The 15,753-nt window shown below is 44.9% G+C and overlaps 1 protein-coding gene across 6 annotated transcripts in view; it reads right to left on the bottom strand.

The window, feature by feature from the left end:
• syne3 (spectrin repeat containing, nuclear envelope family member 3) overlaps positions 1-15,753 on the bottom strand; it is a 175,207-nt gene that overhangs the window by 90,722 nt on the left and 68,732 nt on the right. For 5 of the 6 annotated variants that reach the window (XM_072274903.1, XM_072274898.1, XM_072274887.1 and 2 more), the window contains 2 exons: positions 11,790-12,116; positions 3,945-4,078 (listed from right to left, as the gene is read on the bottom strand). In XM_072274903.1, coding sequence (XP_072131004.1) covers positions 3,945-4,078; positions 11,790-12,116 — 461 coding nt within the window. The remainder of the gene's footprint in view (positions 1-3,944; positions 4,079-11,789; positions 12,117-15,753) is intronic. The other variant, XM_072274879.1, reaches the window with a different exon arrangement.

The raw sequence follows: 15,753 nt of genomic DNA, 5'->3' as shown, positions 1-15,753 counted from the left end.
AAGGGGACATGGCTTTAAGGTAAGGGGTGGGAAGTTCAAGGGGGATTACTAGAAGAAGGTTTTTTACTCAGAGAGTGGTTGGTGAGTGGTTGGTGTGTGGTATGCACTGCCTGAGGCAGTGGTGGAGGCAGATACACTCGTGAAGTTTAAGAAACTACTAGACAGGTATATGGAGGAATTTAAGGTTGGAGGTTATATGGGAGGCAGGGTTTGAGGGTCGGCACAACATTGTGGGCTGAAGGGCCTGTAATGTGCTGTACTATTCTATGTAATCTATCTATGAGAGTGAGTATAGAACCGCTAGAAAATGAGACAGGAGAAATAATAACAGGGGACAAGGAGATAGCTGAGGAACCAAATGAGTATTTTGAATCGGACTTCACTGTGGAAGACACTAGCAGTGTGCCTGATATTGTAGTGTGTGAAGGAAGAGAAGTGGGTGCAGTACCTATTACAAGAGAGAAGGTGCTTAAAAATCTGAAAGACCTAAAGGTACATAAGTAACCCGTACCAGATGAACTACACCCTAAGGTTCTGAAAGTGGTAACGTTAGAGATTGTGGTGGCACTAGAAATGATCTTTCAAAAATCATTGGACTCCCGCATGGTGCCAGAGGACTGGAAAACTGCAAATATCACTCCACTCTTTAAGAAAGAAGGAAGGCAGCAGAAAGGAAATTATAAACCAGTTAGCCTGACCTCAGTGGTTGGGAAGATGGTAGAGTCAAATGTTAAGGATGAGGTGACGGTGTACTTGGTGACACAGGACAAGATTTTCTTCAGGGAAAATCCTGCCTGACAAACCTGTTTGAATTCTTTGAGGAGATTACAAGTCAGATAGATAAAGGGGATGTTGTATATTTGGACTTTCAGAAGGCCTTTGACAAGGTGCTACACATGAGGCTGCTTAACAAGTTAACAGCCCATGCATTACAGGAAAGTTAATAACATGGTTAGAGCATTGCCAGATTGGTAGGAGGCAGCAAGTCGGAATAAAAGGATCCTTTTCTGGCTGGCTGTCAGTGATGAATGGTGTTCCGCAGGGGTCGGTGTTGGGGCCACTTGTTTTTATGCTGTATATCAATGCTTTAGATGATGGAATAGATGGCTTTGTTGCCAAGTTTGCAGATGATACGAAGATTGGTGGAGGGGCAGGTAGTGTTGGGGAAACAGGTAGGATGCAGTGGGACTCAGACAGATTAGGAAAATAGACAAGAAAGAGGCAAGTGAAATACAATGTTGGAAAATGCTTGGTTATGCACTTCGGTAGTTGATATAAATGTGAGGGTTATTTTCTAAACCGGGAGAAAATCCAGGAATCTGAGATGCAAAGGGACATGGGAGAACTTGTGCAGAACACCCTGAAGGTTAACTTGCAGGTTGAGTTGGTGGTGAGGAAGGAAATACCATGTTAGCATTCATTTCAAGAGGTCCAGAATACAAGAGCAAGGATGTGATGCTGAGGCTTTATAAGGCACTGGTGAGGCCTCACCTTGAGTATTATGAACAGTTTTGGGCCCCTCATCTTAGAAAAAATGTGCTGGCTTTGGAGATGGTCCAGAGGGATTCACGAGATGATTCCAAGAATGAAAGGGTTATCAATCGAGGAATGTTTGATAGCTCTGGGTCTGTACTTGCTGAAATTTAGAAGGTTGAGGAGGGATCACATTGAAACCTTTTGAATGTTGAAAGACCTAGACAGTGTAGATGTGGAAAGAATTTTTCCCAATGGAGGGGAGTCTAACACAAGAGGGCACCACTTCTGGATGGAGGGACATCCATTTAAAAAAGAGATGCAGAGAAATTTCTTTAACCAGAAGGTAGAAAATTTGTGGAATTTATTACAACAGGCAGTCATGGAGGCCAGGTCATTGAGTTTATTTAAGGCAGAGATTGATAGGTCCTTGATTGGACATCGCATCAAAAGTTATGGGAAGAAAGTTGTGGAGTGGGCTGAGGAGGAGAAAAAAAAACGATCAGCCATGATTGAATGGCGGAGCAGACTCGATGGGCCAGATGGTCTAATTCTGCTCCCATGTCTTATGGTTTCAATGAGATCTTCCTCCATTCTTCTAAATTCCAGTGCGTACAGGCTCAAAGCTGCCAAACGTGCCTCATATCTTAGAAACATAGAAAAACTACTGCACAATACAGGCCCTTCAGCCCACAATGCTGTGCCGAACATGCACTTACTTTAGAAATTACCTAGGGTTACCCATAGCCTTCTATTTTTCTAAGCTCCATGTACCTATCCAGGAGTCTCTGAAAAGACCCTATCATATCCGCCTCCACCACCATCGCCGGCAGCCCATTCCATGCACTCCCCACTCTCTGAGTAAAACTTACTCCGGACATCTCTGTACCTACTTCCAAGCACCTTAATTAAAACTGTGCCCTCTCGTGTTAGCCATTTCAGACCTGGGAAAAAGCCTCTGACTATCCACACGATCAATGCCTCTTATCATCTTATATACCTCTATCAGGTCACCTCTCATCCTCTGTCGCTCCAAGGAGAAAAGGCTGAGTTCACTCAACCTATTCTCATAAGGTATGCTCCCCAATCCAGGCAACATCCTTGTAAATCTCCTCTGCATCTTTTCTGTAGTTTCCATATCCTTCCCGTAGTGAGGTGACCAGAACTGAGCACAGTACTCCAAGTGGGGTCTGACCAGGGTCCTATATAGCTGTAACATTACCTCTCGGCCCTTAAACTCAATCCCACAGTTGATGAAGGCCAATGCACCATTTGCCTTCTTAACCACACAGTCAACCTGCGTAGCAGCTCTGAGTGTCCTATGGACTCGGACCCTAAAATCCCACTGATCCTCCACACTGCCAAGAGTCTTGGGGTGTATTACAAATCTCTTAGTAGTCAATAGGTGATAGAGAAAAAGATGTGCAAATAGCAAACAGATGCAATATAAGGATGTTATAGGCAGGGGTGGTAATGGGGACAAGCTCCCAGTGGCACACGGCCCAAATAGCTTCTGACAATCAAGTCCAGCGTCTGGTCTTCACGTACTAAGCTTGGCAGAACCATTTCTACTGACATAAGAAAGGGCAAAGGCGGGTTACTGGTGCCTTAAAATCAGTCACTTCAGGCAGATGGGGCTCATCAGCCATGGTTAGCAGTTCATCTAAGAGAAGGAAATTGATTTCAAGCCTCTGCTACCTTGTGGCTATAACCACTCATGGGGAAGGCTTTGGGAGTAAACCCCAAGGAAAAAATCAGGAGCTGGAGTCCCTAAGACAGTCCTACATTGAGCTCAATGCCGACTGGCAACTCCAGCAATGCTGCTGGTACCAAACTGTATCGGTCTCTGTCATTCCTTTGAGTTCATCAGATGCATGGAGAGGGAGAGCTTGCTACATAGGCAACAGCTTGCTCCCCATATCGTACTGCCCAGGCTTGCGTATCTAGACAGCTGGGACGCAATATCCATGGTCAACTCTGACCAACGGAGGCCCTTGACTTTCACTACTTGACCAGCTCCATTTCCACAAGATGAAGTTCTGTAATTCTCCTTCCATTGTTGGTTACTCTATCAAAAGGCTCTCCTGGAAACGTTCCAAAAATTCCACTCCCTGAACCTTTAAGGCCAAGGCACGTCCAGTTAATATTCAGTGAACTGAAAACTGCAGTACGACAACCCTAATGTTACTGCATCTCTTTGTTATTTGCACATCTTCTCCTCTATCACCCATTGACTAAGAAATTTGTAATACACCCATGACAGTCCTTTTTTCAGGGTTTTGCTGGCTTTCTTTGTTTTGTGACTTTTTGTAAGGTGAGAAAACTCAAAGTTGTATAAAATATACATACTTTGATAAGAAATGTACTTTGAAGTCTGAACATCTCTAAGTCCTCTGAGCCACACAGGTGCAAAGAAAATTCATAACACAAGAGTTTTAGCACATCTAGCTTTTCTAAGCCTGCAACATTACCTGTTAAATTCCTGAATGACATTCAGGACCTGAGCAGAGAGAGTGTCGTTCTGTGAGAACATGCCAAGATTTTTCAGTTTCATCTGAAGTTCTTCCACTTGCGATTCCACTGCTAAAATTGAAGACCTGGTGATCTAAATCAGGAAGGAAAGACGGTGAGGTAAAAATGTCTTAATAAGAACAGAGACAGTTTGGAGTGGTGCAACCTCAATAAAAGACCTCATTGGACTTGCTTTCCTGCTTAGTCATTAATTTGGACAAGGTCTGTCAATGCGACTGGAACAGAAGTGGGAGGTTTAGCAAGAATTAGAGTTCAAGAAGATAGTCTGGAATTTATTCCCACACCCATTACCTTGCTAATTATTTAATTTTCTTCCAATAATTTGAGGACTTACCAAACTTGCAAATGAGTGGAGCATTCCTGCACTGTGTAGGGCCAGGTATGGGCAGACATGCGCCTAGAATATTTGTACCAAATAAGTGCTAGGTAATGGCCATTTTCATCAGTCTGACACCCTCATGTTTAATCTCTATCATTGACAATGGCCATTTCCATCAGTCTGACACTTACCCTCACGTCCAATCTCTCTCTATCATCCATGATGGCCATTTCCATCAGTCTGACACCTACCCTCACGTTCAATCTCTCTATCATCCACAAGGCATGGTGGCACAACAGGCCCAAATCATTACCTGCTTCTCTTTCCATACACATTATCTGACCTGTGAAGCATTACCAGCAACTTCTGCTGTTATTTCACACCATCTCCACATCCACTCTATCCAACTCAAAAATGATCTTCCAGAAAGATGATGGTGCACTTGAACTCAGCAGCTACTCCAGGTCTAATCAAAGATGTATTTCTTTGTCTTGTAACAAAGACAAAGTCACTGATGGACATTAAGAACATCAAGTACAGCAGGACTATCTCATCAGCAAGGTGCCCAATAGTGATGGATCTGGACTTATTGTGTACCATTCTTGTGTTGTCACCTTGACATGTTGTGCACCGTTGGATGGTGCATGGTGCAAGTGATTGTCTTGGACATTTTCTTTATGATCGCAAGACCCTGTTGGATATTGGTAGCGTAGAATACTTCAGAGGACTGGAAAGTTGCAAATGTCACTCCACTGTTTAAGGAAGAAGGCAGCAGAAAAGAAATTACAGACCAGTTAGCCTGACCTCAGTGGCTGGGAAGATGTTGGGAGACAATTGTTAAGGGTAAGGTGATGGACTACTTGGTGACACAGGACAAGATAGCACAAAGTCAGCATGGTTTCCTTCAGGGAAAATCCTGCCTAACGAACCTGTTGGAATTCTATGAACATAGAAGATAGAATAGTACAGCACAGTACAGGCCCTTTGGCCCACAATGTTGTGCCGACCTTCAAACCCTGCCTCCCATATAAGCCCCCACCTTAAATTCCTCCATATACCTGTCTGGTAGTCTCTTAAACTTCACTAGTGTATCTGCCTCCACCACTGACTCAGGCAGTGCATTCCACGCAACAACAACTCTCTGAGTAAAAAACCTTCCTCTAATATCCCCCTTGAACTTCCCACCCCTTACCTTAAAAGCCATGTCCCCTTCTATTGAGCAGAGGTGCCCTGGGGAAGAGGCGCTGGCTATCCACTCTATCTATTCCTGTTATTACTTTGTACACCTCTATCATGTCTCCTCTCATCCTCCTTCTCTCCAAAGAGTAAAGCCCTAGCTCCCTTAATCTCTGATCATAATGCATACTCTCTAAACCAGGCAGCATCCTGGTAAATCTCCTCTATACTCTTTCCAATGCTTCAACATCCTTCCTATAGTGAGGCGACGAGAAATGGACATAGTACTCCAAGTGTGGCCTAACCAGAGTTTCATAGAGCTGCACCATTACATTGCGACTCTTAAACTCTATCCCTTGACTTATGAAAGCTAACACCCCATAAGCTTTAACTACCCTATCCACCTGTGAGGCAACTTTCAGGGATCTGTGGACATGTACCCCCAGATCCCTCTGCTCCTCCACACTACCAAGTATCCTGCCATTTACGTTGTACTCTGCCTTGGAGTTTGTCCTTCCAAAGTGTACCACCTCACACTTCTCTAGGTTGAGCTCCATCTGCCACTTCTCAGCCCACTTCTGCATCCTATCAATGGCTCTCTGCAATCTTTGACAATCCTCTACACTATCTACAACACCACCCACCTTTGTGTCGTCTGCAAACTTGCCAACCCACCCTTCTACCCCCACATCCAGGTCGTTAATAAAAATCACAAAAAGTAGAGGTCCCAGAACAGATCCTTGTGCGATTCCACTAGTCACAATCCTCCAATCTGAATGTACTCCCTCCACCATGACCCTCTGCCTTCTGCAGGCAAGCCAATTTTGAATCCACCTGGCCAAACATCCCTGGATCCCATGCCTTCTGACTTTCTGAATAAGCCTACTGTGTGGAACCTTGTCAAATGCCTTACTAAAATCCATATAGATCACATCCACTGCACTACTCTCATCTATATGCCTGGTCACCTCCTCAAAGAACTCTATCAGGCTTGTTAGACATGATCTGCCTTTCACAAAGCCATGCTGATTGTCCCTGATCAGACCATGATTCTCTAAATGCCCAGAGATCCTATCTCTAAGAATCTTTTCCAACAGCTTTCCCACCACAGACGTAAGGCTCACTGGTCTATAATTACCCGGACTATCCCTACCACCTTTTTTGAACAAGGGGACAACATTCGCCTCCCTCCAATCCTCCGGTACCATTCCCGTGGACAACAAGGACATAAAGATCCTAGCCAGAGGCTCAGCAATCTCTTCCCTCGCCTCGTGGAGCAGCCTGGGGAATATTCCATCAGGCCCAGGGGACTTAACCGTCCTAATGTATTTTAACAACTCCAACACCTCCTCTCCCTTAATATCAACAATGCTCCAGAACATCAACATCAACCTCACTCATATTGTACTCACCATCATCAAGTTCCCTCTCATTGGTGAATACTGAAGAGAAGTATTCATTGAGGACCTCGCTCACTTCCACAGCCTCCAGGCACATCTTCCCACCTTCATCTCTAATCGGTCCTACCTTCACTCCTGTCATCCTTTTGTTCTTCACATAATTGAAGAATGCCTTGGGGTTTTCCTTTACCCTACTCGCCAAGGTCTTCTCATGCCCCCTTCTTGCTCTTCTCAGCCCCTTCTTAAGCTCCTTTCTTGCTTCCCTATATTCCTCAATAGACCCATCTGATCCCTGCTTCCTAAACATCATGTATGCTGCCTTCTTCCACCTGACTAGATTTTCCACCTCACTTGTCACCCATGGTTCCTTCACCCTACCATTCTTTATCTTCTCCACCGGGACAAATTTATCCCTATCATCCTGCAAGAGATCTCTAAACATCGACCACATGTCCATAGTACATTTCCCTGCAAAAACATCATCCCAATTCACACCCGCAAGTTCTAGCCTTATAGCGTCATCATTTGCCTTTCCCCAATTAAAAATTTTCCTGTCCTCTCTGATTCTATCCTTTTCCATGATAATGCCAAAGGCCAGGGAGCAGTGGTCACTGTCCCCCAGATGCTTACCCACTGAGAGATCTGTGACCTGACCCGGTTCATTACCTAGTACTGGATCTAGTATAGCATTCCCTCTAGCCGGCCTGTCCACATACTGTGACAGGAATCCGTCCTGGACACACTGAACAAATTCTGCCCAATCTAAACCCTTGGAACTAATCAGGTGCCAATCAATATTAGGGAACTTAAAGTCACCCATGATAACAACCCTGTTATTTTTGCACCTTTCCAAAATCTGCCTCCCAATCTGCTCCTCTGTATCTCTGCTGCTACCAGGGGGCCTATAGAATACCCCCAACAGAGTAACTGCTCCCTTCCTGTTCCTGACTTCCACCCATACTGACTCAAAAGAGGATCCTGCTACATTACCCACCCTTTCTGTAGCTGTAATAGTATCCCTGACCAGTAATGCCACCCCTCCTCCCCTTTTTCCGCCCTCCCTATCCCTTTTAAAGCACTGAAATCCAGGAATATTGAGAATCCATTCCTGCCTTGGTGCCAGCCAAGTCTCTGTAATGGCTACTACATCATAATTCCAGGCATGTATCCAAGCTCTCAGTTCATCACCTTTGTTCCTGATGCTGCTTGCATTGAGGTACACACACTTCAGCCCTTCTACCTTACTGTCTTTACACTGTTTATTCTGCTTCTCTTTCCTCAAAGTCTCTCTATATGTTAGATCTGGCTTTACTCCATGCACTTCTTTCACTGCTCTATTGCTCTGGGTCCCATCCCCTTTGCAAATTAGTTTAAACCCTCCCGAACCATGCCAGCGAACCTACCTGCAAGGATATTGCTCCCCCTCGAGTTCAGGTGCAATCCATCCAATCTGTACAGGTTCCACCTTCCCCAGAAGAGATCCCAATGATCCAAAAATCTAAAACCCTGCTCCCTGCACCAACTCCTCAGCCACGTATTCAACTGCCATCTCCTCTAATTCTTACCATCACTGTCACGCAGCACTTGCAGCAATCCTGAGAATGCCACCCTTGAGGTCCTGTTCTTCAGCCTTCTGCCTAGTTCCCGAAACTCACACTTCAGGACCTCATCCCTAGTATTCCCTGCTCCTAGTAAAACAATAAATCCACAGTATTCCCTGTTCCTGGTAGAATAATAATTATAGTCTTCCCTGTTCCCAGTAGAACAATATATCCACAGTATACCCTGTTCCTGTGAGATCAATTGATCCACAGACTTCCCTGTTCCTGTTAGAACAATAAATCCACAGTCTTCTCTGTTCCTGTTAGAACAATAAATCCACAGTCTTCCCTTTTCCTGGGAGAACAATAAACACTATTTATTTATTTATTAATTAAATGGAAGTTCACGCAAATGATTCCAGGATTGAATGGCTTGCAATATGAAGAGTATTTGATGTCTCTGGACTGTATTCACTGGAAGTCAGAAGAATGAGGGGTGATCTAATTGGAACCTAATGGATGGTAAAACGCCTTGATAGAGTGGATGTGGCAAAGTTGTTTCCCATGATGGGGGAGTCTAGTACGAGAGGGCATGACTTAAGGATTGAAGGGCGCCCATTCAGAACAGAAATGCGAAGAAATTTTTTTAGCCAGAGGGTGGTGAATCTATGGAATTTGTTGCATGGGCAGCAGTGGAGGTTGAGTCATTCGGTGTATTTAAGGCAGAGATTGATAGGTATCTGAGTAGCCAAGGCATCAAAGGTTATGGTGAGAAGGCGGGGGAGTGGGAGTAATTGGGAGAATGGATCAGCTCATGATAAAATGGTGGAGCAGACTCAATGGGCCAAATGGCCGACTTCTGCTCCTTTGTCTTATGGTCTAACGGATGTTTCCTATGATGAGAAAGTCTAAGACTGGAGGTCACATCTACAGAACAGAGGGGTGTGCTTTTAGAATGGAGATGAGGAGGAATTCCTTTAGCCAAAGAGTGGTGAATCTGTGGAATTCTTTGCCACAAGCAGCTGTGGAGGCCAAACCTTTATGGAGTACTTGGTGATACAAGGCAAGATAGGACCAAGTCAACATGGTTTCCTTAAAGGAAAGCCTTGCCTGACAAACCTGTTGGGATTCTTCAAGGAGATTACACGTAGGATAGATAAAAGGGATGCAGTGGATGTTGTATACTTGGACTTTCAGAAAGCCTTCGACAAGATGCCACACATGAGGCTGCTTACCAAGTATTATAGGAAAGTTACTGGCATGGTTAGAGCATTGGCTGATTTGTAGGAGGCAGCGAGGGGGAATAAAAGGGATCCTTTTCCAGTTGGCTGCCAGTGACTAGTTGTGTTCTGCAGAAGTCGGTGTTGGGACTGCTTCGTTTTTGCTATATATAAATGATTTAGATGATGGAATAGATGGCTTTGTTGCCAAGTTTGTAGATGATACGAAGATTGGTGGAGGGGGAGGTAGTGTTGAGGAACAGGTAGGCTGCAGAAGGACTTAGGAGAATGGGAAAGAAAGTGGCAAATGAAATTTATGTTGGAAAATGCATGATCATGCATTTTGGTAGTAGAACTAAATGTGCAAACTACTTTCTAAATGGGGAGAAAATCCAAAAATCTGAGACACAAAGGTACTTGGGAGTCCTTGTGCAGAACACCCCAAAAGTTCACTTGCAGGTTGAGTCGGTGGTGAGGAAGGCAAATGCACTGTTAGCATTCATTTCAAGAAGTCTGGAATACAAGAGCAGGGATGTGATGCTAAGGCTTTACAAGCTACTACCTGGGCCTCATTTTGAGTATTGTGAACAGTTTTGGGCTCCTCATCTAAGAAGGGATTGGCTGCCATTGAAGAGAGTTCAGAGGAGGTTCACAAGGATGATTCCAGGAATGAAAGGGTTATCATACGAGGAACGTTTGATAGCTCTGGGTCTGTATTCGCGGGAATTCAGAAGGATAAGTGGGGATCTCATTGAAACCTTTTGAATGCTGGAAGGTCTAGACAGAGTAGATGTGGAAAGGATGCTTCCTATGGTGTGGGAGTCTAGGACAAGAAGACACATCCTCAGGGTAGAGGGGCATCCGATTAAAACCAATGCAGAGCAATTTTTTTTTAGCCAAAGGGTGGTGAATTTGTGAAAGTTGTTGCTGCAGGCAGCTGTGGAGGCCAGATCATTGGGTGTATTTAAGGCAGATTCATGGGCCAAATGGCCTAATTCTGCTCCTATGTCTTATGGTCTTTAAGTCAATCAATGACAGAGGTTGGTAGATTCTTGATTGTTCAGATCATGAAGGGATACGGGGAGAAGAAACAAGATTGCGGCTGAGAGGAAAAATAGTTCAGCCATGATGAAATGGTGCTCCTATATCTTATGGTCTACTATTCCCTTTTCCTGGCAGAACAATAAATAAATAGTATTCCCTGTTCCTAGAAGAACAATAAATAAAGTCTTCCCTGTTCCTGGTAGAACAATAAATCCACAAATTTCCCTGTTCCTGACAAAACAGTAAATAAACAGTATTTCCTGCTGATAGAAGAAGAATAAATTCACATTTTTTCCTGGTCCTGGTGAACAATCTCAGATCTTCACATCCCTGGTACCCAAATACTCTGAGCCCTGCCTGACATGAGTTGTGTATGACAGATCTACCCCCACTGTCTGTGATTTCTGCTGCTCTCCTGCCCTTTGACAACACTCTCACTCAGACCTGCTACTACAGCCGTAAGTCCTCATGGACCCTGCAATCTCTCATCCTTAACACCCTCTTCAAGGTCTTGAAATACCTTTCTAAAACTAAGTGCCTAAAATGGATTGTATTACTTATTTCTAAATTCAGCAATTGTTCTGTAAAATCTTAGCATGCGTTGCCTTGTTTTGGATGTCATTGGCCCATTCAGACAACTCAAGTGCCAATATTCTTAAAAACACCCTACAGCCATTTAGGATTTATTTTGTATCCACACACTCAACCCCCTCAAAAAATAAAACCATTTCCCCCAAGTACACGACAATGAAAGCAAGAACCAGCCAACATTTAGAAGCAGTACAGGTACACAGAAGTAAGACAGCAGGTGTAAGGATGATCAATATTATGCAACAGTTTAAAGTGGTGAGAGTGGAGAGAGCTGGCCAAGTGTTTGGTGTTGATTGGGAGGCAAACACTAGAGACTAGCCAGGAACATTAAAAGTGTTAAGCATCAGAGCGCAAAATGATGGTAAACTTCAGAAACGTAGCTCCAAGGTGAAGTAAAATATCGTGGTCCAGCACAAATCATCAACCAGGAAGGGGCACAACTGGGAAAAAGCCCAAAAGCGCCCTGACCCACTCCCCCTAGGGTACAACTTACCAGACAGTTACGCCACACAATTTCAGGTTCATTCTCATCTGGAGGCTCGAGTTCCAGAGTCTGTAATTGGTCCAATATCTCAGCCAGCTCTCTCTCCAGCAGCTGAGTCTTGGTTTGATGTTCTAGCACATTCTGCAGTGCTCGTTGTAGGGGGGCCTGATGCCGTTCACACTTCCGTTGCAGGTCCTCCCAGTCTGTCCTCAGTTGCTCCAAGTCTCTGTTGATATCCTCAGCACCCTTGGGAGATGTGTTCTTTATTACAGCTTCAGCCTGGCTCTTTAGATTCTCTAGCTCCCCTTCCTTACTACTGATGCTATCACTCAGCTCCTGCAAGTGTTTAAGGTGAAGTTTACATGAATAAGGTAACTGAAGAACTCAGATTGTGAAAGTAGAAGCTGCAGTTCATTATGCCCATTCACAATATTTCCACTGATACCATGGCTCTATAAGCATAGCCACAAATGCACTACTCCCTCTCCCCACCCGTCCCTTCCTCAATCCTCTCCCGCCTCACCACCCCTCCCTCCAGCCAAGGTAAAAAGACAACTGGTGCTTGTCTGGGTAAGCCAGGACACGCTCCTCTACCCATGGACAATTCACATCCTGCATGGAGAAAGCAAAGAGAAAGGGAATAGGGCAAGAAATGAATATTTTTGGGATACATAAAAAGAAAATGAGTATAGCAGTAAGGTCACAAAGGTGAACACAAAATAATCTGCAGATGCTGGGATCAAAGCAACACTCACAACACGCTGGAGGAACTCAACGGGGGGGCAGCATCCGTGGAAACGATGAGTCGACGTTTCGGGCCGGAACCCTTCGTCCAGACTGAACAGGGAAGGGGCAGAGGCCCTATAAAGAAGGTGGAGGGAGGGTGAGAAGGAAAAGGCTGGTAGGTTCAGTTGAAAAACCAGTAATGTGAAAGACAAAGGAGTGGGGGAGGGGAAGCAGGGAGGTGATAGGCAGGAAAACAATGGGTAGTTGAAGGAGGCAGAACCATGAGGGAGGTGATAGGCAGCTGGGGGAGGGGGCAGAGTGAAATAGGGATAGAGGAAGGGAGGGGGAGGGAATTACCGGAAGTTGGAGAATTCTACGATAGGTGCATGATTGGCAGGGGGTAGGGGGGGCAACGGTCAGGTGCAGGTTAGAGTTTAGGCAGTTTAAATGGTTTGTCACAGCCGAAGAGCCTGTTTCTATGCTGTACTTTTATATGATTCTATCAGACGTACAGCAAGGGAACAGGGACATCGAGGAGCAGACAGGAAGACAGATTCTGCAAAGGTGTAATAATAACAGGGCTGTTGTGGGAGATTTTAATTTCCCAAATATTGATTGGCATCTCCCTGGAGCGAGGGGTTTATATGGGGTGGAGTTTGTCAGGTGTGTTCAGGAAGGTTTCCTCACACAATATTCAGATAAGCCTACAAGAGGAGACGCTGTACTTGATCTGGTGTTGGGAAATGAATCTGGTCAGGTGTCAGATCTCTCTCAGTGGGAGAGCATTTTGGAGATAGTGATCACAATTCTATCTCCTCTTACATTGGAGAGGGATAGGAACAGACAAGGTAGGAAAACGTTTAATTGGAGTAAGGGGAATTATGAAGCTATTAGGCAGGAACTTGGAAGCATAAATTGGGAGCAAATGTTCTCAGGGAAATGTCCAGCAGAAATTTGGCAAATGTTCAAGGGACCCATGGTACCCTGATAAGGTACCCCATGCAAGGCTAATTGAGAAAGTAAGGAGGTATGGGATCCAACGGGACATTGCTTTATGGATCCAGAATTGGCTTGCCCACAGAAGGGAAAGAGTGGTTGTAGACGGGTCATATTCTGCATGGAGGTCGGTGACCAGTGGTGTGCCTCAGGGATCTGTTCTGGGACCCTTACTCTTTGTGAATTTATAAATGACCTGGATGAGGAAGCGGAGGGATGGGTTAGTAAATTTGCTGATGACGCAAAGGTTGGAGGTGTTGTGGATAGTGTGGAGGGCTGTCAGAAGTTACAACGGGACATTGATAGGATGCAAAACTGGGCTGAGATGTGGCAGATGGAGTTCAAACCAGGTCAGTGTGAAGTGGTTCATTTTGGTAGGTCAAATATGATGGCAGAATATAGTATTAATGGTAAGACTCCTGGCAGTGTGAAGGATCAGAGGGATCTTGGGGTCCGAGACCATAGGATGCTCAAAGCAGATGCGCAGGTTGACTCTGTGGTTAAGAAGGCATACAGTGTATTGGCCTTCATCAATTGTGGAACTGAATTGAGGAGCCGAGAGGTAATGTTGCAGCTATATAGGACCCCGATCAGACCCCACTTGGAGTACTATGCTCAATTCTGGTTGCCTCACTACAGGAAGGATGTGGAAGCCATAGAAAGGGTGCAGAGGAGATTTACAAGGATGCTGTCTGGATTGGGGAGCATGCCTTATGAAAACAGGTTGAGTGAACTCGGCCTTTTCTCCTTGGAGGGACAGTGGATGGGAGGTGACCTGATAGAGGTGTATAAGATGATGAGAAGCATTGATCGTGTGGATGGTCAGAGGCTTTTTCCCAGGACTGAAATGGCTGCCACAAGAGGGCACAGGTTTAAGCTGCTTGGGAGTAGGTACAGAGGAGATGTCAGGGTTAAGTTTTTTTAAGCAGAGTGGTGAGTGCGTGGAATGTGCTGCCAGCAATAGGTACATATAGGTACCAATGACATTGGTAGGAAAAGGGAAGAGGTCCTGAAAAGAGACCACAGGGAGTTAGGAAGGGAGTTGAGTAGAAGGACTGCAAAGGTAGGAATCTCAGGATACTGCCTCTGCCACGTGACAGTGAGAGTAGGAATGGAATGAGGTGGAGGATAAATACATGGCTGAGGGATTTGAGCAGGGAGCAGGGATTCAAGTTTTTGGATCATTGGGACCTCTTTTGGCACAGGTGTGACCTGTACAAAAAGGACAGGTTGCACTTGAATCCGAGGGGGACCAATATCCTGGCGGGGAGATTTGCGAAGGCTACTGAGAAGACTTTAAACTAGAATGGTTGGGGTGTGGGAATCAAATTGAAGAGACGAGGAGAGAGGAGGTTAGTTCACAAATAGAGAAAGCTAGTAGACGGTCTGTCAGGGAGGATAGGCAAGGGACAGAAAACGGGAGCACTCAGACCGACGATGTAGGGGAGAAGGAAGAAAAAGATAACAAAGTTGTTTGCTCCATTAGGAATAAACAGAGAGTAAGAGGTGGAGAGTTTCTGAAATGCATCTATTTTAATGCGAAGAGCATTGTAAGAAAGGTGGATGAGCTTAGAGCATGGATTGATACCTGGAAATATGATGTTGCAGCTATTAGTGAAACATGGTTGCAGAAGGGGTGTGATTGGCAACTAAATATTCCTGGATTTCGTTGCTTCAGGTGTAATAGAATCGGAGGGGCAAGAGGGGGAGGTGTTGCATTGCTTGTCAGAGAAAATATAACAGCGGTACTTTGGCAGGATAGATTAGAGGGCTCGTCTAGGGAGGCTATATAGATGGAATTGAGGAATGGGAAAGGCGTAGTGACACTTATAGGGGTGTATTATAGACCACCTAATGGAGAGTGAGAATTGGAGGAGCAAATTTGTAAAGAGATAGCAGATATTTGTAGTAAGCACAAGGTTGTGATTGTGGGAGATTTTAATTTTCCACACATTGACTGGGAAGCCCATTCTGTAAAAAGGGCTGGATGGTTTGGAGTTTGTAAAATGTGTGCAAGATAGTTTTTTGCAGCAATACATAGAGGTACCAACTAGAGAAGGGGCAGTGTTGGATCTCCTGTTAGGGAATAAGATAGGGCAGGTAACGGAGGTATGTATTGGGGAGCACTTCGGGTCCAGCGATCACAATGCCATTAGTGTCAATATAATCATGGAGAAGGATAGGTCTGGACCCAGGGTTGAGATTTTTGATTGGAGAATGGCTAACTTTGAGGACATGCAAAAGGATTTAG

The sequence above is a fragment of the Mobula birostris genome, chromosome 1, assembly GCF_030028105.1.
Source record: "Mobula birostris isolate sMobBir1 chromosome 1, sMobBir1.hap1, whole genome shotgun sequence".
Classification (NCBI taxonomy): domain Eukaryota; kingdom Metazoa; phylum Chordata; class Chondrichthyes; order Myliobatiformes; family Myliobatidae; genus Mobula; species Mobula birostris.
This window is presented reverse-complemented; position numbering and strand designations above follow the sequence as displayed.